This window comes from Schistocerca americana, chromosome 7 (assembly GCF_021461395.2).
Source record: "Schistocerca americana isolate TAMUIC-IGC-003095 chromosome 7, iqSchAmer2.1, whole genome shotgun sequence".
NCBI classification, from domain to species: Eukaryota; Metazoa; Arthropoda; class Insecta; order Orthoptera; family Acrididae; genus Schistocerca; species Schistocerca americana.
The window spans coordinates 71,514,138-71,537,193 of NC_060125.1; the positions used below are offsets into that span (position 1 = coordinate 71,514,138).

General features: G+C 43.4%; 1 protein-coding gene across 1 annotated transcript in view; it reads left to right on the forward strand.

The window, feature by feature from the left end:
• Nucleotides 1–23,056, forward strand: part of LOC124622711 (odorant receptor Or2-like) — a 159,433-nt gene that overhangs the window by 25,971 nt on the left and 110,406 nt on the right. Inside the window, exon 3 of the mRNA XM_047148500.1 lies at nt 4,497–4,652. Within this exon, the coding sequence (XP_047004456.1) occupies nt 4,497–4,652 (156 nt within the window). The remainder of the gene's footprint in view (nt 1–4,496; nt 4,653–23,056) is intronic.

Sequence of the window (23,056 nt, forward strand, 5' to 3'; positions counted from 1 at the left end):
TGTGATGTCCTTAGGTTAGTTAGGTTTAATTAGTTCTAAGTTCTAGGCGACTTATGACCTCAGAAGTTAAGTCGCATAGTGCTCAGAGCCATTTTGTAAATAAAATTTTGAGATATTGTGACATATTAATAGCCATCAACATTTTTCTTAACCCCACTTTATGTTGTAACCTGTTGTGACCGCGACCGGAACGGTCGTGGGGTGGCCGACAAAGCGCGGCGGGACCAAACGGAGAGCGGCCCGCGAACAAAGAAACGAACGGAAATGACGGACACGAAACAACGACGGACGGTGGAGAGAGACATTACGACGAAACACACAAGAAGAAACGGAGTGACAGAGATAACCTAAAGAATCCAAGACGTCTACAATTAATGAAAACAAAGAACGATAAACACACTCTCTGATGTCGAGGCGATGTGTGGAGACTCACGCAATAATTACACTCGCTGGCTGAACTTTTTTTTTTTCCTTTATTGATTTTCAATTCCCCCCCCCCCCCCCCCCCCGAAGGGTGGCGGGCTGGCAGCAGCTTAGTAAGCTGCTCTACAGCCTACAGACTTTTTTTTAAATAACGGAAGAAGAAAAGAAACAAGAAAAACAGCCGATAAAACGGTGACTTAAAGTGTAAAATGGCGGAAAAATGCGGGAAGTTAAGACAGAAAGCAAAAGGGGTTGGCAATGTTAATAAAAGACACAGGAAGCAGACAAGTAACATAGTACACACACAACTAAAAAAACATGGCGACAGTCTGGTTTCTGTTCGCAAGAGATAGAAAGCACACCCAGCGACAGTATGATGGCCGTTTGCAACACTTCCCAAAAAACACAACACTGAACACTCACTGTAAAACACTCACTGGAAAACACTGCACGAAAATGGCGGCACAAAGATGACACTTCCGAGCCAAAGGCAGATTGGGGGGGTGGGTACCTGGAGGAGGCGGAAGAACAAGGAGGGAGGAAGGAAAAAAAACGAAAAGGGGGGAGGAACCAAGGAGGGAGAGGACTAATAAAGGGGGAGAGGCGCAGTCAGACGAAAGAGGGAATGAGAGGAGGGAAATGCAAAAGGACTCGGGGGAGAGAAGGTGGCTGAGAGATGGGGGGAGGGGGGGGAAGGCTGGCTGAACGAGAGGAAGGCGCTTAAATACTCTATCGGAGGCGCCGCTAATGGCTGCTGGAATCACGTGTTCCACTGTGGCGCCCTCACACTAAATGCTTGCCGGGTGGCGCGCACCACCACAGCTCACGCCGCGACGGTGCAGAGACGTCTAGGGGTCTTCGACGTCCACGACGTCTTTCGGGGATTCAAATTCCGCGGCGCGCGGTACCATACTTTAGGTACGTAATTTTTATCCCACAAATGGCGTACAATGACAATCTCCGTAAGCGCTACTTGTGCTCTGATTGTCTCGCTATTCATACGTACTGCTCCCTGCTTCGCAATAAAACGTGCGTGACGTTGTCGTTAATGTTTCTCACAATGTTGCAGAGAAACATCAGCTTTGACGTTTTTCGAGAAACACTGTGTAGTAAATATAAGGCCGAGTAACATAACTACAAACATCAAAAACCATTTTGCATCATCCCGGTTCCCAGAATTCCTGAAGATAGACGTTGACTGTGGATATGCTATCACAGACACAGTCACTTTCACTGTTCACTAAACCCGCCCAAATACGTAAACAGCCATGCATGAGCAGCGCCTATTAGAGTAGAGTGGCCAGCATGTTCTCCAAACATGAACCCTGTCGAACATGCCTGGGATAGATTGAAAAGGGTTGTTTGTGGCCAACGTAACCAACCAACCACTCTGAGGGATCTACGCCAAATCACTGTTGAGGAGTGTGACAATCTGGACCAACAGTGCCTTGATGAACTTGTGGATAAGATGCCATGATGAATAGAGGCACGCATCAATGCAGAACGTGCTATTGGGTATTAGAGGTGCCGGTGTGTACAGCAATCTGGACCACCACCCCTGAATGTCTCGCTGTACGATGGTGCAACACGCAATGTGTGGTTTTTATGAGCAATAAAAAGGGCGGAAATAATGTTTGTGTTGAACTCTATTCCAACTTTCTGTTCAGGTTCCGGAACTCTCGGAACCGAGGTGATGGAAACCTTTTTTTTAATGTTTGTATAAGCGTGATGCAATCGGTAACACTGTGGAATATAATCGTGTGTACATGCGGCCGGCAACTCACAAGTCATTGCGTTCTATAAATATATTTTGTTCGGTTTGAATACCTAAATCACTGAACCACGAAATTCATCGAGTATATGGTAATTAACTCATACTGGACCATTCTTTAACAAAAATGCACGTCTTCTTGTTTCTAATTACATGTCGCATGCAAAATTCTGGTTTTCATTGCTGATACACATTCTTAATTATCGATATTTTATAAAAGATTTTTGAAGTCAAGAAAACATTACACAATTAAAATTTCTGGAGAAAAATGAATAATAAAATACTCATTCTTTGAATATACCCATCGCTTTGTACGACAGATGTGGTCTCGCACGAGCAAGAGTGATAAGCCTAGTAGAAACATGGAAAACAATAATTTTCACGACGTCGAGCACACAGCATAAATGCTGAATTTTTGCAGTTTTCGCGGTAAGGCTGCAATCTGAACCCAATAGAATTGATCTGAATTCAAGTTAAGGAGGGTAGGATGTCAAACAGGCCGACTTGGAGCAGGAAAGGCACCACAGGACATTTTAATCTCCACTCTCTATACATTTACAAATAAATGCATAGAACTTTGTCAGGATCACCAGGAAGGATTCAGTATTCACTCTCATAGCAGTGGAAGTTCAAAAACATAACAAAATAATTTTTTTACATGTGAAATTTCATCATTTTTCTCACTCACAATTGGCTGCATTTCTTGCTATAGGTACACTTTTGTTCATGAGAAAGAGAGGTTGTTCGATGAATTTTGCACAGCATACAAACCATATTTACAGGTGTACGAAACTCTTGAATTTTCCAATTATAGTAAGAATGGTGGTTAAAGCTGAGAAAATTAACTACAAAATTTGAGTTTTTTCAAAACATGAAGGTTAAAATGTAACAGCTCATTCATTTTTTCATAAATTAAATAAATTCGAGATTTTCGTACACCTCTAAGTATGGTTTGTATGCTGTGCAAACTTCAGTGAAGTACCTCTCTTATTTATGAAGAAAAGCTTACCTAAAGCAAGAAATGCAACCGATAGTAAGTGAAAAAATTATGCAATTTCTCATGTAAAAAAATTATTTTGTTATGTTTTTGAACTTCCCCTGGTATGAGTGTGAATTCTGAATGCTTCCTGGTCATGCTGACAAAGCTTTATGAATTTATTTGTAAAAGTATAGAAAGTGGAAATTAAAATGTTCTGTGGCCCCTCTCCTGCTCCAAGTCGGCCATTTGACGTCCTACCCCCTTAGGCGATTTGTAGCGAGAAATAACAAAGACATTTAACCTCCCAAACATACTGGAACTAATGACACGTCACTGCTGAATGATGGTGCAATGAGGAGCAGCACGTCATAAAAGTGGAGGAGGAAAGGTGACCTTTTTTGTGGCTTGGGATTCCGTTGCTGATCGCCTCGTTATCAACGTAGCAATACTGAAATGTGTTCCTCAGGGACCGATATGGAAGGTGTTCAGAGATTACCAGACAACTGTCTGTAATCTCTTCAGTGGTTCAAAATGGCTCTGAGCACTATGGGACTTAACATCTATGGTCATCAGTCCCCTAGAACTTAGAACTACTTAAACCTAACTAACCTAAGGACATGACACACATCTATGCCTGAGGCAGAATTCGAACCTGCGACCGTAGCGGGCACGCGGTTCCAGACGGAAGTGCCTAGAACCGCACGGCCACGCCGGTCGGCAATCTCTTCTGTGGCTTCAATAATTAACTACTTGGTGAAATCCCGCCAGTGCGCCTTTACGCAACACACAGCTCATGCAGAAATATTACCTGTGTTAAAATCAGGAATTTTTATCACTCTTCTTTTTTAAGATCGAGAGCATGTTACGTTTTCCATCCAATAACCTAAGAAGCGTATCGCCTGAGTTTCAGCATATATTATTTCGTTCCGTTTGAACCTGAATGACATTCATAGCCATAATTTTCTCTGCTCGTCTCTCTTTACGTCTTTACTGCAGCTCTTCACATCACTACAGGTTAGCTGGCTCACTTTTCTGGCCAGTGCTGCCGAAGTTAAATGTGCGGGTAAATCTGTTGCCCCGCATTACCGCTAAGTCGATGCACGCGTAACGCACAGCATAAAACGTATGCTCATTATCGTACTCGGCTGTACTGTAAACATCTTGACTTCCGTTCCAAGTGAGACGAAATCCAATGAGTTGCCAGTAAACGCGGAAGAATACGTAGTGCAATGTTTACATGAGGTTCATTCTTATGATGAATGTACTACTACAATGTTCCACGCTGCCTACCACTGTTGGAGAACCCTCGATGTGTGTTTGTAGAGCTCGCGGATCGCGGAGTCTGCCTACTGCTGCGGCTGGCCTGACGCGCCACCCGCCCTGCAGAGGTCTCTGGCGGTCGTCATCTGTCGCGCGCAACGACCCCTGGCGCTCACTGCCGGAAAGTTCTACTACGTGTCGCGCGCCACCTTCATACAGGTGAGTGTGAAACCTGTCCACTTTCACGGGCAGTAAGCGAGTCCGCTCTTTGACGGTTAACTGGGCCACTTGGAGGGGGGGAGGGGGGTGAACTGGAAACTTCCAGTTAAACCAATAGCATCATCCCTTCTCTACATCTGCAGTTGGCGTAGCACGATGAAGTGCGTGGCACAGAATGCTTTCTTGTACTACATAAAGTGTTCAAAGAATGTGTAGCGCAACTTTTACCGCTTACGAGCGAATGTTTGGAGGGCTGAGATTCAATATGAGCAGGTGAGCAGGGAATGACACAATAAGCTCAATGACAGTAAACGTATAGCTCATATCAGAGACAGAAACAAAACTAAAAACCCAAAATAAATGCAGTCTGTTTGAAAGTATACATCTACGAAATGGAAATATTCTACTACGAAAATTTAGATACTGTGTTGTTCAATCCTTACATTTGAACACTCTTGGATCACCGCTGGCCCGCTTCCACATGTTGGCCGCGACACTGTTCGTCGAACTTGTTTCAGCTGGCTCCGGCATGCTCAATAGAGGTCACATCCGCAGATACCTCAGCTCATTCAATTCGTTTCCTACGTGGATCATGGAGGGAGGTTTCCACGAACCAGTCACAGCGTGTTCGTCATTATCGTCTTGAAAGGCGAGAAATATCAGTGTAATATTCACTATACCTCTGGACAATGGAATGGAGAACAGTCCCAACGCTGAAGAACCTTAACACGCACGATAACTTTGAGAGGGACACACCATTCGTTACGGGCTCAAGAAGTGAGTGACCCACTTGCATGCTGAACCCGTCGGTGTGGATTCTCATGATGGACATAGGTACATGGTGGCTTCCATACCCATCTTTAACTATCATCAGTTGTCACTTAAACTCTGCTCTCGACAAGTGAACAGAATCTGAAGCCACCTATCGTGTTTCGGTTCCAAGTGTTCTCTTTATAGGCTATCTTGAGCCATAGCGTTAGGATGGCTTTTTGCCGTTCTTCGTAATGGGCTCCTTGTTGGTTCGTCAGTCTTCTAAGTCGTTCCGCCAGGTATTGCTCTCCTGTGCCAACTCTTCATCTTGGAACACACACCCAACGTCATCAGTTATGTGTTGGATAACTTCCGAAATTTGTCTTCAGCTACAGATATTATCTCTATAGCTTCTTCAGGTATAATGTAAGTTATACCTTGACGTCTTCGTACTTAAGTTGAAAAGAACACACAGAAAATGTTGTGGGGAAGGCTAACTATAGCCTTGAGTTTTATTAGCAGGACACTTAGAAAATCTAACAGACCTACTAAAGAGACTGGCTACACTACACTTGTCCGTCCTCTTTTAGAATACTGCTGCGCGGTAAGGGATTTTTGCCAGATAGGACTGACGGAGTACATCGAAAAAGTTCAAAGGAGAGCAGCATGTTTTGTACTATCGTGAAATGGGGGAGAGAGTGTCACTGAAATGCTACAGGATTTGGGGTGGACATCATTAAAACAAAGGCGTTTTTCTTTGCGGTGGAATCTTTTCACAAAATTTCAATGACTAGCTTTTCCCTCCGCATGCGGAAACATTTTTTCGACGCCGATCTACAAAGGGAGAAACGATTACCATCATAAAATAAGGGAAATCAAATCTCGCACGGGAAGATATTCATGTTCGTTTTTTCCGCGCGCTGTACCAGATTGGAATTGTGAAGGTGGTTCGATGAACACTTAAAGGTGATTTGCAGAGCATCCATGTAGATGTAGAAGCAGATCTTATTTTTTCATTATTTTCAGATGTTCCTCCTCTCCCCAGTCTGAAGAGAACCTCCTAATTTATCATCTAATCAGACAAGCTACTTTTCAACATCTGTCTTTATCATTAAAACTAAAAGGCTTCGATTCTCTTTTCTTCGGATTTTGCCACAGGCATGATGTACTTCAATCTAACACTGTGCCCTAGATGTACGTTCTTAGAAATATCTTGATCAAATTATGTCAGATGTTTGATACCACTAGACTTCCTACGGCCTTATGTCCTCTTTGCTTCACCTGCCGTGTGTTACTTTGTGTCCAGTGTAACACAATTCCTTGAATTCTTCCCTTTGTGATCACCAATTTTATGTTAACTGTATCACAAACCTCATTTCTGCTACTCCTCGCTAGTTTTGCCTCTCAGTCAACAATGTGGGCTCATTAGATGGTTCATTCCAGACAACGGCTTTTGCGGGAATTCCCTCTTCCTCATCTGTTGGGTTCTTCACTGTGAGACAGACATTAAATGTTTCGTGTCAAACCATGGCAACAGAATGTTCGATAGACATAGCTGGGTATGGGGATTTTGTGGACATCTTCCTACACTGACGACGCTTGTGTTTGTAAAGTGAAGATGAGCTCCCTGTCTAAGCTGGAGATGAGTCATTGAGCCATATGGACAGACAGTCCTATTCATGTCTGTCGACACAGCGCTCCAAATTCAGCTGAAATGGGAATCCACGTCCACTTTTGTACCCATTACACAGTTGTGGGTAATAGCAATTACTTTTAGGCGTCAGTCTCCAATCAAAAAACACAGACTATACAAGTCATCAAGATGGCGCATATATAATGTTGATCATTTTATATTTCAGGCAACGGCCTTGCCGCAGTGGATACACCAGTTCCCGTCAGATCACCGAAGCTTAGCTCTGTCGGGCGTGGCCGGCACTTGGATGAGTGACCATCCAGGCGGCCAGGCGTTGTTGCCATTTTTCGGGTTGCACTCAGCCTCGTGATGCCAATAGAGGAGCTGCTCGACCGAATAGTAGCGGCTCCGGTCAAAGGAAAGAATCAAACGACCGGGAGAGCGGTGTGCTGACCCCACGCCCCTCCTATCCGCATCCTCAGGTGAGGATGACACGAAGGTCGGATGGTCCCGATGGGCCACTTGTGGCCTGGAGACGGAGTGCTTTTTTTATTTTACATTTCACAATAGAGACGTAGATATTACATGGGAAGAGAAGTGTCTAAAACACTTTTGTGCATGGTGATTTATACGAATCCTATCCTCACAGTTATTAGAACTGAATAATTTCGATGACTGAACACTGAATATCGATTCGTACAAACAGGAAAGCTGGTTACCATGTGATGTAGGGTGTGCAACAGAGAGGTCTACGTTGTGAGACTGTTTCAGATATTTCGTAAGCAGTCTTCTAATACAAAGGAGTCTGTGAGTAATCACGCCCTAATTCTTTATACATGCCCAATTTCTGTTATTAATTACATCTGACAAGTAAGGAGGTAGTCCTGTGTACAAACATTTCAGAAACAATATACATCACAGACGACAGTATGCTTAGCAGCTAATCCTGACATTATGTTTACCAACAGTCATATTTTTTTGTGATTCTATTGGATATTTATAATTATTGTTCCGCTAGATATACGAAACCTGCCAAACAAACAGATTCATGAGTTACTAAAGAGTTATTTGTTATATCGTAGTACTGTGCGACTGCTTCTTCCATTGACTGCGGACGTAGTCACCACGGAAATCGTTATCGACATAGTTTTTACACAATAGAAATGTGTCTGGTGCTTGACATCAGCAGATCTACCAAAGGTTCGGTATTGAGTCACTGGTGGTTCCCTTTACACGAGACTCATATGAGGCCATGCAAGCAGTCAGTTTTTCTTCCACTGCTCGAAGCATATATGCAAGTCATTTTCTGTAATGATTAGCAGGACTTCTGGAATTTCCGTCTTCCGTTTAGCGAAGGAACACATCCGTAGCACATTAACACGTCCATTGCATAACGCTTTGTTTGGTTTTTTATAGCTGAGGGGGCAAAGTTTAATGCAGAGAAACAGTCGAGCAAAACGACTTCACAACAATTCATTTCTTTATAAAACGACCAGGGTCGGTTTTTTTCAGATAATGTATGCACAAAATGACAAGGTTATAAATAAATTATATACTGAAATGCACAGTTTCTTGTCTCTCACCATGAAGATAAAAGTTACTAGTTCTTGAACCAGATTGATATAGCTCTCTACTTAGTAATGATGTACATCCGCTCTCTCGTCGAAAGGCCCGTACCCAAGGACCGGAAAATTGCACAAATCACGCTAATACCCAAGAAAGGAAATACGAGTAATCCATTGAAGTACGCACCGATAATCACTAACGTTCAATTTCAGTAGGATTTTGGAACATATACTCCCTTCGAACGTTATGAATTACCTCGAAGAATACGATTTATTGAGAAATAGTCGGCAGGGATTCAGGAAATATCTTTCCTGTGAAACACAAGCACGTCTTTACTCTCACGAACTAATGAGTGCTATCCGCAGATGACCTCAAATTGATTCCATATTTTTAGAATTCCGGAAGACTTTCGACATCGCTGCTCACAAGCAGCTTCTAATCAAATTGACTGACAAGGAACGAAGTGTGCGACCCTCAGATTTGAAGATTTGGTTCAGGAAATTGTTGAAAAAGTGTGGGACTACAGGTGCTTTACGATTTTGACATTATGTGATGAGTTTTGTCAAGTGTCTAGAAGTATGTTTATGCAGTTCTTACAGAAGGTTTAAATTATAGAAAGATATCCGCAGGCAACAGATTTCTACGTGAGTGGTATTCAAAGCTTTTTGTATGATAAGTAAGTGCCTTAATATTGGTAGGAATTATGCAGAAAAGTATATTAAAGAACACGCTTTCATGTAAAAATAAAATTACTCAGAAAAGTCTACTTGTATTACTTTTATTTCAAAACAGTACTTACCCAAAAGACACATCTCGTATATAAACGGCCGATAATGCCATTCCATCATTTCCAATTTTTACTTGGTGTAGACTTTATACGAGGCGAAGACGTGGGTTAGTATACCTGTCGGATTAAACTTCCTGTGAAGGCATTCTTCAGTGTTTTAGGTTATTTTTGCCAGTAATTTAACTAAACGTCTGTGAAAAGGCATAAGTCATAGCTCTTCTGCGCTCAGCACTATACTGTTTTATTCTATCCTCTAATCTATTTTAGACGACAGTGCGCTGAAGTAACCGTCAATATTTCTTTTTCAGTTGATCAACGCCTCATACACGTACTACGCATTGCTGAGACAAATGAGCGATCGCTGAACAACACCCTTTAGGTTCCGGGAAGACATCCAAGAAACAACAGGACTTACATTTATTTCAACTCAGAGGTTTAGAATCAAGGAACTATACTTATATTCAGTTTGTTACATACTGAAATTTATAATCTTCATTTAACTGTGTGACACGAAACAAACAGATGTGAACGGATTCCACATTACAAATCGGAAGAAATAACATCGGTGAAATGCGAGTCATACATATAACAATGTTTTTGTTCGGTTTTTTCTTCTAAAGAATTACTTGTGTGGCAAGTATACATGGTCGTTTTTCAATAAAACTGTTAAATCATTAATTTCCTAGTAATAAGATTAAAGCGTTCTGTCTCGCATGTTTTCTTTGCTTTACCCTGCAGCTTTCACAGACAACTAAATATTTTGATTCCTTTCACAGCAGTTGTTAAAATGTTAGTTAGATACCACGTCTACTACTGGCGGTATTGTTGATGTTGCTACTTGTATATTTTTCACCTACACAACGTTCAGTGAGCAGTACATGTAACACACCAATTCATGTCACAGAGTGATAAAAATTCCCATTATATCATGAGCTTGGCTCTTTCGCGAGATTGGCTTGGAGTAACAAAGTATTTTACTTCATGTGTGTGAGGTGCATATTGTCCCGATAGTACATAAAGCTAATGGAGAGTAAGTAGTTTTGCAACTTTGGAATTTGTGAACGTGGTAAACAGGATCGGAGAATAAGAAATTGGCATCCTGGTCGAATGAACTAACGATAACGAAGCTGTAGTCATGTATAATATGAGTGATAGCCGTCATGGGTGTGTAATAAAAGGGCCACAAGAATAAAAAGAAAAAGTAATCAGGCTCATTGTAAAGATCAGTTCAAGACATATGCGACATAACTGCACAATATGAGTACATTTACCAAGTTAGACACATAAAAAATCTTGGTAATTACTTCATCATCGAGATTTATACTTAACTTACTTATACCAGAATGGCAAACACGGGACGCAGAGCAGCATCCTATACTAAGGAGTAAAACAGAACAATAAATTTCCTAAGGAGGTTACAAAATACAGCTCAGTTCAAAAGTTAAGAAGTACTTGTTACACAGTGCTTTCAACACAGTGAATGATTCATTCAATAACACAGAGTGGAAGATCAGTAAAAAATGTGATACAAGTAAGCGATAATATAGCACTTCTATCGTTTCACGACGTGCCCCTGCACTATGATTATATTTTTGTCAGGGAATCGTACGCAATTATTCTGTAGTAGATAACGCATACTGCCCTCTGTCTGAATCCAACATCTCACTCATTATGATTCAGGAAATCAAGCAGTGTAATGGGAAATTTAGGTAGACTAAATGTAAATCTTACATTGTTGTCATGATGCTGACGTCAGCTGATAATGTGTATAGTATACTTCGTGTTTGTACTGTTGGTGTTGAGTGATTATTGCATAGTTTAGCACTAGATTGTTACAAATGTAACAGTATTGTACATTAGCGGTAAACCATCCATCACCCTCATTTACGATTATCGTCATTTTCCTGAATTACTTAAGTAATTCTCGGGATCTTTATTATTGTCAGGTCACCTGTTCTATCCTTGACAAAACAGACTTCTAAGTAATTCTTTATACATGCATTGTGTTCTATATATAGTTTTTATACTGCAATACTACATGTACAGCATACGAACAGAACTGATCCATAGATGAACACTACCGCCACTACTACCACCACTAGTAATAATAATAATAATAACAGTAAAAACAATAGTATTTCAACAGAATAATGGACACATACTTCAGATAAAAGCTGTAGAAAGTTATTTCTCTAGCTACCGTTCAGTCCTGTAGTCAGAAACAGCAACACAGAGGCAGATGTCACAAGTAATCTTGGGAAGCTGCTTTTGTTTTCCATGAGACATAAAGCAGTTTTCATAGATGATCAATAGATGTTGCTGATAATACATCATATAGTTGGAAAACGTTTCGGGCAGTGCAATCGGTGATGCGAGAAGAGTGCGCATGACGAGAAACTTATTGAAAAATCAGATTTACGTGGCTGTCAACGAATATACGAACACCAGAAGAGTGAGCTTGCATGATTCTCTGAATGTATGTAGCACTGTTTGGTATTATATCACTACTGCAGTGGAATGGAGTCACTGAAGGCCATGAAACCCCACACTACTAGTAACAGAATGTATGTTGTAAACGGTTTCTTTATAAATAACTCATCCGCTACCAGTCAATGACGCGTTTCGGGAAATGATTCCTATTTTCATGCGATTTTTTTGTGTTTTTTATCCCATTTCTATGTGATATTATCGATGTGTGAGTGTCTGCTTCATTGCCTTGACTTTAAGTTTCCCTATGGTCCATTTGTGCAGAGTCTCAAACACACTAAACATCACACACAACTTGTAGTACACTTTTAAACCTCGAAAACTTTTCTAATGGGTCCAATCAGATATCTTGTAATCCACTGCCTGAGACACACAACCAGTTGCTGCCATCCTGGTCAAAAATTGACTGCAGCGTGTTCATTACCAAAGCCAGTGTGGAGGGTAATACCATCACTGAACATATGTTCTGCCTACAATCCTATCTTTGGCTTCACCATCAGGATCTGACATCTCAACGTTAAAGCGCGAGATGAAACCTGCCTAGCGGTATCGATGGTCGTAGTATAGCTTGCAATGAACTATTTAATTTGGTACCAGCTGGCACTTTGGATTTAATTTGTACCTTAATGTGTGCCATGGTCGCCATAACGTCAGCCACAGTTGGTCGTCTGATGCGGCGATCAAGATTTAAGTCACTATGATGTCAACGAGAAAGATGGCGGTGAACACGCACATCTTTTCGGGACCTTTGGCACAAACACAGGTACACCGCTGCCTCCTGTTTATTGCGTTCAGTCTTGCAATTATTGCCATTTGAAATGTCATATGCAGCGTGTTCGGCATCTCCCTTCACAAACTTCTAGGGCTTGTAGAGGGGAGTGTGTACATAAAACTCTGAATATGAATCCATGTCCGGATTCGTACCGTTTCCATACTACAGGAATTTGGAAACATTTTTGCTAGGTAGGTTTACAACAGGATGGTCATGGTGCGGGGTGCTTGCGTCGGATCGGCTGAAGTCATTTGACGTCTGTCCTATCTCTTTGCCTGGTTCAATCCTTCTTCAACTGTGACTGTTAGAGGCAGTATGGAGTATTGGAGGTAGTATGGATGTAGTTGTTGGTCACCCACAACATACCAGAAGGTGCTGGGAGCAACACCCATTGCACACACAATTGCTGGTGTTCTAGTTGACGAATTAACTTCAACATAATGCAATACGGTCTCTTCCAGTTCGGTTTTGTGGCGTTACTCGATAAACGTTTTCTCAACCATGTTGCTCTCACATTCACGCAGATGTGAATGAGGCTCGACCCAGGTCAGAGAGGTGGGACAGACGTGAAGTGACATCAGACGATCCGACGTAAGCACCCCCAAAATGAGAACACTGTTGTAAGACTACCTAGGAAACATGTTTTCAATTGGCGGTAGAACGGAAATGGTTCGTTCCCAGAAAAGTGTTCCTATCCCAAATATCATGTACTCACACTCCTCTACAAGCCCTCGAAGTTTGTTGCGGGAATTTCCAAACACTCTGTATGCAGCTCGTCTAGTTTTAAAAATGTATAGTATTTACATGAATTCTTAATTATATGAGGTGCTATGCACTTTTAAATAGATGATGAAACTTTGTTTCTCGTATCAGTATGACGTTATAAATATCAATATTATTGTTCCAAGGAAGATTTCCTTTAACCATTACGAATATGCGTTAAAGCATTTCAGAATGACGTATTACTTGAGAATAACACACATGCCCGAATAAAGATTGTAAATAAATAAATTTAATAACAAGAAGCCCAGAAATGTTATTGTTTCTAAAACGCTGTTGACACGTCACATCCAGCTGTTGGGGATTAATTCAGAACAACAATTAAAAGCTGGCCTTGGTGGACGTGCGGTACTAGGCGCTTCAGTCCGGAATCGCAAGACTGCTACAGTCGCAGGTTCGAATCCTGCCTCGGGCATGGATGTGTGTGATGTCCTTATGTTAGTTAGGTTTAAGTAGTTCTAAGTTCTAGGGGGCTGATGACCTCAGATGTTAAGTCTCATAGTGCTCAGAGCCATTTGAGCCAACAATTAAACCTCACTCGAACGCTCAATAAGATCTCACTGAAATTTAATAAATCCACAGTTGATGTTCGTCGACATCGTCTTGTCATGTCTACATTGTTTAAAAACCCAGTACAATGTAGTAATATGTCAACAATACTTATTCACCCAGTAGAATTTAGCAACTACAGACCAATCATCAAGAAAAGCGTGGCTTTGTGTTTTCATGTTTAATATTTACTGTCACTAAATAACGCTTTTTGCCATTGCCCTGTGTGACCTCTATCAACGACAATTACAAATGCTGTATTTCTTAGTTACACCCTAAGAGGTGTTCCTTCAGATTTCAGTACTGTAAATAATAACCATAGGATAGAAATACACTCCTGGAAATGGAAAAAAGAACACATTGACACCGGTGTGTCAGATCCACCATACTTGCTCCGGACACTGCGAGAGGGCTGTACAAGCAATGATCACACGCACGGCACAGCGGACACACCAGGAACCGCGGTGTTGGCCGTCGAATGGCGCTAGCTGCGCAGCATTTGTGCACCGCCGCCGTCAGTGTCAGCCAGTTTGCCGTGGCATACGGAGCTCCATCGCAGTCTTTAACACTGGTAGCATGCCGCGACAGCGTGGACGTGAACCGTATGTGCAGTTGACGGACTTTGAGCGAGGGTGTATAGTGGGCATGCCGGAGGCCGGGTGGACGTACCGCCGAATTGCCCAACACGTGGGGCGTGAGGTCTCCACAGTACATCGATGTTGTCGCCAGTGGACGGCGGAAGGTGCACGTGCCCGTCGACCTGGGACCGGACCGCAGCGACGCACGGATGCACGCCAAGACCGTAGGATCCTACGCAGTGCCGTAGGGGACCGCACCGCCACTTCCCAGCAAATTAGGGACACTGTTGCTCCTGGGGTATCGGCGAGGACCATTCGCAACCGTCTCCATGAAGCTGGGCTACGGTCCCGCACACCGTTAGGCCGTCTTCCGCTCACGCCCCAACATCGTGCAGCCCGCCTCCAGTGGTGTCGCGACAGGCGTGAATGGAGGGACGAATGGAGACGTGTCGTCTTCAGCGATGAGAGTCGCTTCTGCCTTGGTGCCAATGATGGTCGTATGCGTGTTTGGCGCCGTGCAGGTGAGCGCCACAATCAGGACTGCATACGACCGAGGCACACAGGGCCAACACCCGGCGTCATGGTGTGGGGAGCGATCTCCTACACTGGCCGTACACCACTGGTGATCGTCGAGGGGACACTGAATAGTGCACGGTACATCCAAACCGTCATCGAACCCATCGTTCTACCATTCCTGGACCGGCAAGGGAACTTGCTGTTCCAACAGGACAATGCACGTCCGCATGTATCCCGTGCCACCCAACGTGCTCTAGAAGGTGTAAGTCAACTACCCTGTCCAGCAAGATCTCCGGATCTGTCCCCCATTGAGCATGTTTGGGACTGGATGAAGCGTTGTCTCACGCGGTCTGCACGTCCAGCACGAACGCTGGTCCAACTGAGGCGCCAGGTGGAAATGGCATGGCAAGCCGTTCCACAGGACTACATCCAGCATCTCTACGATCGTCTCTATGGGAGAATAGCAGCCAGCTTTGCTGCGAAAGGTGGATATACATTGTACTAGTGCCGACATTGTGCATGCTCTGTTGCCTATGTCTATGTGCCTGTGGTTCTGTCAGTGTGATCGTGTGATGTATCTGACCCCAGGAATGTGTCAATAAAGTTTCTCCTTCCTGGGACAATGAATTCACGGTGTTCTTATTTCAATTTCCAGGAGTGTATTTTAAGACATTAAGAGAGTATTGCTTGGCAATGTCGACAAGAACATCTTATTGGGGCAAATTGAAATAATCAAAGGTTAGTAAATTGAAGAACACCATTTTTCTAATTGCTTTGACATGTAAGTCAACGGCTGTACACCCCCTTCCCCCCCCCCCCTCGCCTTTCCGCCCTTTTTTCAGAATGTTTCCGATGATGTGAGGTTAATTTTTAATAGAAGTAATTCTATAATATCTATAAAATCCAGCATATAATTTTTTATTTCATACTTCGATGCTGAAACATAATGTCAGAAACTGCAAAGCACCGCAGAACTGCCACCATCGCACATATAACACAGTATTCTCAGAAATTTGAAACTGACAAGAACAGAAGAGACGTAGATAACTGGATCACATGCTATTTTCGATGCGGGAATGACGATGCGGAGAATGACTAACCATGTTCCATAATTTTAATGTGGGAAGCATTGGTGCAAATACTAATAATGATAACGATGACCGTGCTGTGGTGTTGCTTGGACTGCGTGGTCGTCACAACGAACTCCACATGACAATCAGTAGGGAGAATATAGAGTTAGGGGTGATGAGTCGATGCTGTGCTGTATGACGGTGATAGTGGCTCCAGTAACATGATATGAATTCACCTCTGCTGGACGATGCCATATCCAACGCCTAAGATATCAAGTGTGAAGTGATGCCTTCCCTTACAGCCAAGGGCCGCTGGAATCCCAGGTGAAAGTTCCACACCGACGCATACCGCGGTACATCTTTAGAGCACCCTTCGGGTGAATGACAGCCTATCTGAGTACGACCACAGTCCTGGTCTAACAAGAAAGGTGGTTCATTCGACCAAGAGAAATGTCTTCGATCATCCACGGTCCATTCTCGATGACCCTACGCCATTTGCAATCGTAACTGACTTTGTCGTCGAGTTAACATGGAAACACATAGGGATCGTCTCATGTGGACACCCATGTTCAGCAATGGATGCTGAACAGTGTGCTCCGAAGCACCTGTATCTGCACCAGCACTGTATTCCGTCGTCAGATCTGACCGCAGCCAGATCTGCTTTACAGAGCTGGCAAACCACCGACGTCCGATATGAAAAGAAATCTTTCATACTGTCGGTTGCTGCCTATCCAGAAAACACAAATCTAGGTCGGTGGATGGGGGTTTGGAGCAGTTTCTCAAGAATGTAAGCATGCCGGCTCAAGTACTGCTCCAGTTCCCTCCAAAGCCGCCTGAGGAAGGAGCGACCGTCAGAGATAGCTGTCTACGAAATAACTGTGGTGTTGGAAATGAGGAGTGGTGTCATCAGCGATTGACACTGCGCAGGGGACGTCATTCCACTACATGAAGTTGGCAACAACTATTATGTAGGTTACAGTGAGAGGCAGCCATGAGCAACTGCTCCCTCCAACCGCCGGCTGCCTGAGGGACACGTCGAGATGAATGCACCACCAGTCTCTAATGTTCGGGCTCCAGCGTTCTGCTGGCAATGTTCGAGCCTCTGTTGTAACTTGTTGTAACCGTGATCGGAACGGTCGCGGGGTGGCCGGCGGGACCAAACGGAGAACGGCCCATGCACAAACAAATGAACGGAAAGGATGGACACGAAACAACGATGGTCGATGGAGAAAGACCTTACGACGACAACACGCAAAACATAACGGAGTGACAGAGACAACCAAATGAATCCAAGACGTCCACGATTAACGAGATCGAAGTACGATAAACATGCTGTCCTGTCGAGGCGATGTGTCGAGACTAACAAAATGATTAGACTCGCTGGCAGAGCTTTTTTTTTCCCCTTTATTGATTTTCAACTCCCCCCAAAGGGGGCAGGCTGGCAGCAGCTTAGTACGCTGCTGTACAGCCTACAGACTTGTATTTTAAAAAATGGTGAAGAAAAGAAACAAGAAAAACAGGCGATAAAACGGTGACGTCAAGTGTAAAATGGCGGAAAAATGCGGAAAGTTAAAACAGAAAGCAAAAGGGGTTGGCAACGTTAATAAAAGACACAGGAATCAGGCAAGTAACATAGTACACACACAATTAAAAAACACGGCGACAGTCTGGTTTCTGTTTGCAAGAGATAAAAGGCACACCCAGCGACAGTATGATGGCCGTTCGCAACACTTCCCAAAAAACACAACACGGAACACTCACTGTGAAACACTCACTGTAGAACACTCAATGTTGAACATTGCACAAAAGTGGCAGCACAAAGATGACACTCCCAAGCCTAAGGCAGATGTGGGGACGGGACCTGGAGGAGGGGGAAGAACAAGGAGGGAGGAAGGGTAAAAACGAAAAAAGGGGGTGACCAAGGAGGGAGAGGACTAATGAAGGGGGAGAAGGGCAGACGTGAGAGGGAATGAGAGGAGGCAGAGGAGGGAAATTTAAAAGGACTCGGGGGAGAGAAGGGGACAAAGAGAGGGGAGGCGCTGGCAGAGCGAGAGGCCGGCTCTTAAATACTGAATCGGGGGCGCCGCTGTTGGCTGCTGGAACCACGTGTTCCACTATGGCCCCCCCACAGTATATGCAGCCCAGTACGCGTGCGCCACTACAGCTTACGGCGCGATGGTGCAGAGACCTCTAGGGGTCTTGGACGTCCATGACGTCTGGCAGGGATTCAAATTCCGCGGCGCTCGGTATCAGAGTCTCCAGAGTCGACAGTGTTTGTGCGACATCGGAATTCAGCTCAACTGATACAGAGTTGAGAACAGAAGTGTAACAGACTCATATCTCTGCTCGTTGTTACATGGTGATGAGGGCTGCATCAGGACTAGTTATCAGTAACAATATCCGGCTAATATCTGGATTTAAGTCAAGATATTCAGTGGAATTATGGTGTCAGGTGAAGAATACAATTATATTAAAACTTTTGCCAGTTTATGTGTTTTTCTATCTTTATTTTCTGACACTGAACCCAACACCATTCCAAAGGGACACAACAAAATGGATGGAGGAAACAGGTGTAGGAAGAGAGTAGTTAAGGTTCAGATCCTTGGACCAGTAAGCTTGTCTCATCAGAATACTTAAAATGGGGTGGTTAGGCCGTTGAATAGGAACAGTATTTGTTTGTCTACAGTAGATCAGTGGCAGATTTTGCAATAGTAAGAGGTGGCGTGGGGTCAGTTCCATTCATGAACGTTTAGACTATCGGCGGTGGGAAGAGGGACGTTCAACGTATAAGATATTAGACGTTACTAGATGATTCGTTAAGATATACGTATAATTGTTGATAACAGGCAGTCGTTTTGGACTGATATTAAACATGCTGGGTACGGCATCAATTACCGCCTGACGTATTTACTTATTATGAAGAGCACAACATGACCATCTCATCTCACTTGAATATAGTTATCACTGATCTTGATATTAAAATATTCCTGAAACCAATATATCAGCCTGAAGTTCAGATTAAGCAAGTACGTACCAAATTTCCAAGGGATGTTTTATGTCCATTCAGGATCAGTTTGCAGTTTATTCCTAAAAACACTAAAGCTCCCCCCGAAAAGGCCATGAAAGCCCAACGGTACCGACCGGCCGCCGCGTCATCCTCAGCCCAGAGGCGTCACTGGATACGGATATGGAGGGGCACGTGGTCAGCACATGCCTCAATTTATTCCTGAAAGCATGTGTAATATTTTCTAACTTAACAAAGAATTTTCAAACACACAGTTTTTTAGTTGACTATTCACTACACGTTCCTATCACAGGGCATGAATTAATGTCTTCATGGACTATTTTTGTAATACATCTACACTGTATCAGTGTGGTTATTAAAAATTAAGAAGTAGTTACTGTTCAACTTTGGTTTATGGTTATCACAATGACCGTCCACATATTTGGCAACAGTATCATTAATCGATTATCTTTCTGCTTCTGGTTACAAGCAGCCGCTAGTATGGAAGTTAGAGAAACAAGAGAAAGAATTTCGGATGTCCGTAATTCTAGCTTTCATAATGGTATTAGTGACAACTAATCTACTCGCTGGCAAGCCTCTCGTGTAACGACTGCAATACTGGTAGTCGTTCGGCGCCAGTGCTGACTTAGACGCCACCAGAATATACGAGTAAAAGCAGAAAACAGTAGCTTCGGAAGGGATGGAAGTGAACAAGACGCTATGGATTTCGGTATTGCTACAGATTCTACCAACATCGCCTGCACGTATTGCTTCAAATTGCTCTTCGAATTACCAGTCTAAACTGGCATAATTACTGTTTGGATGACGAAATCATTTGTCCATATTGCCTAAAATTGTGTTAAAAGCGAAGGAATTGTGTATCACAATGCAGTGATTTGTAGTGAGAGATAGCAGTCCTTAAAAGAAATAAATAACGAAGAACCAGAAGAAAACATCGAGGTAAGTTTGGAAACGGTTACCACGATTGTTCAAGGGACAGTGAAACGAAAACAAGAGAGATGGTAAAACAGTAAGTAACTGTTTATTATTTCAAAATTAATAGCCTTATTGTTAATACCTATACATCTCTGTGAGACAAGGCCGTTAGTGTCTTCATGGACCAACGTTTCCTGTATCCTACGGAAATAAAATTCAACCCAGGCGTACACCTTTCGACACCCACGAATGTCTTCCTTCAGGGATCCATAAATATGGAAATCGCATAGGGAGAGCTGGGAACTGTATGGACGATGTGTAAGGGCTTCCTAGCGAAATTTCTGCAGAGCAGGCGAAACAATCTGGGCAACGTGTTCCCATGGTTATTTCGTCTACCGCTGCAGAAGTCACTCTGGGAAGACCTCACACGTCCGCCATACAGTTCCAACTCTCACCATGCGATTTCCATATTTTTGGAGCCTGAAGGAAGACACTCATTGCCGTCGATTTGATTCGGCAGAAGAGGTCACATCTGGTTATAATCATGGGTTCGTAGGCAACCGCAAACGTTTTTCTACGAAGGTGTTGACCATATGGTCTCACAGTGGGATAACGTACATGGGGACAACTTCTGAAATATTAATCTGTTTACTTACTTTTTCCATGCGTCCCATTCTCTTTTAACTGCCCTTATATACCGACGCTTACAGTCCTTTCACGGTCTCCAGTCAGTTACATCACTTTAGTATTCTCTCACTACGAACATGTCCTGAAAAGAAGAATGTACAATCCTATCAAGAAAATATGCGATCTGATATCGATCGAATAATGGACTGCATTTTGTAACATTTCTACTGCAATGAAGCATGTCTGTTTGTATGAAGATAACAAACATAATTTGTGTATTACAGTGGCGGGATTTCGTTTCGCCTCATAGCATCTGTTCAACAACATGTTCACAAACCACTTTCATACCTATACGCCAGACAGCACTTGTAAAATACCATTTCTCGAATATCTTTCTTTCATGGCAGTCTATGGTCGCAAAAATTCTCGTTAGACTGTCAATTTCGGTCAACAGCGACGGTCTTCAGATCCTTTTAAAACATACGAAGCCTTACATTATGCCGAGCGAGGTGGCGCAGTGGTTAGCACACTGGACTCGCATTCGGGAGGACGACGGTTCAATCCCGCGTCCTGCCATCCTGATTTAGGTTTTCCGTGACTTCCTTAAATCGCTCCAGGCAAATGCCGGGATGGTTCCTTTGAAAGGGCATGGCCGACTTCCTTCCACGTCCTTCCCTAATCCGATGAGACCGATGACCTCGCTGTTTGGTCTCTTCCCCGAGACTATCCAATCCAAATCCTTACATGATACTAATACATTGAATCGCCAAAGAAACTGGTACAGGCATGCGTATTAAAATAGAGAGATACGTCTGACGCAGTTGTTAGATCGGTTACTGCTGCTGCAATGGCAGGTTATTAAGATTTAAGTGACTTTGAAAATGGTGTTATAATCGGCACAGGAGCGATGAGACAGATCATCTACGAGGTAGCGATGAAGTGGGGATTTTTCCATAAAGCATTTGACGAGTGTATCGTCAATATCAGGAATCCGGTAAAACATCAAATCTCCGACATCGCTGCGGCCGAAAAAAGGATCCTGCAAAAATGGGACCACAACGACTGAAGAGAATCATTCAACGTGACAGAAGTGCAACCCTTCCGGAAATTGCTGCACATTTCGGTGCCGGGACATCAAATGTCAGCATGCGAACCATTCAACGAAACATCGTCGATATGGGTTTCTGAGACGAAGGCCCACTCGTGTACCATTGATGATTCCACGACACAAAGCTTTACGCTTCGACTGGGCCCATCAACGTCGACATTGGATTGTTGATGACTGGAAAAATGTTGCCTGGTCGTACGAATCTCGTTTCAAATTGAATGGAACGGATGGATGAGTACGAGTATGGAGACAAACTCATGAATCCATGGACCCTTCATGTCAGCAGGGGACAGTTCAAGCTGGTGGAGGCTCTGTAATAGTGTAGGGCGTCTGCAGTTGGAGTGTTGCGAGACCCTGATACGTCTAGATACGACTCTGATAGGTGACACCTACGTAAGCATCCTGCCTGATCACCTACATACATTCATGTCCATTGTGCATTCTGTCGGACTTGGGCTATTCCAGCAGGACAATGCGACATTCCACACGTCCAGAATTGCTACAGAGTGGCTCTAGGAACAATTTTCTGAGTTTAAACACTTCCATTGGCCACCAAGCTCCGCAGACATGAACATTATTGAGCGTATCTGGGATGCCTTGCAACTTGCTGTTCACAAGAGATATCCAACCCCTCGTACGCTTATGAACGGACAGCCTTGCCGAATTCATGGTGTCAGTTCCCTCCAGCGCTACTGACATTAGTCGAGTCCAAGCCATGTCGTGTTGCGGCGCTTCTGCATGCTTGCGGGGACCCTAAACGATATTAGGCAGGTGTGCCATTTTCTTTGGCTCTTCAGTGTATAATAGAGCTAAAGTGGCATTCTAAATAGGTGTAAAAAGAGTTATCTACGCATCGTCGAGCAGAACTAATAGTACTCGTACAGTGGAAAGTAGACCACAGTAGCGGCAGTCTTAAATTGAACAACGATACTGCTCACAGCACACAGCTTGTCGTTTCAGGGGTAGGTTGAATCATCTGCTGCTGTCTGAGTGTTGCGGTAAGTTACCGAAGTATTTAGGTGAATTTTAGACTGAAGGAATGCAGGTCACAGAACCTCAAACAGCTGTGTTAAAAGACACCAGTTAAACGTATAACCGCAGTGTTAGAGGAGCGAAAATTCAGAGTGAGACCAGAACTCATTTTTTTACAGAGTTCTCGAGTGCTTATGTATTGGCAACAAGTATTATAGGTCTTTCATACTTCGGAAACCTATGATAAGACAAGGTGTGCGTAAGTTAAC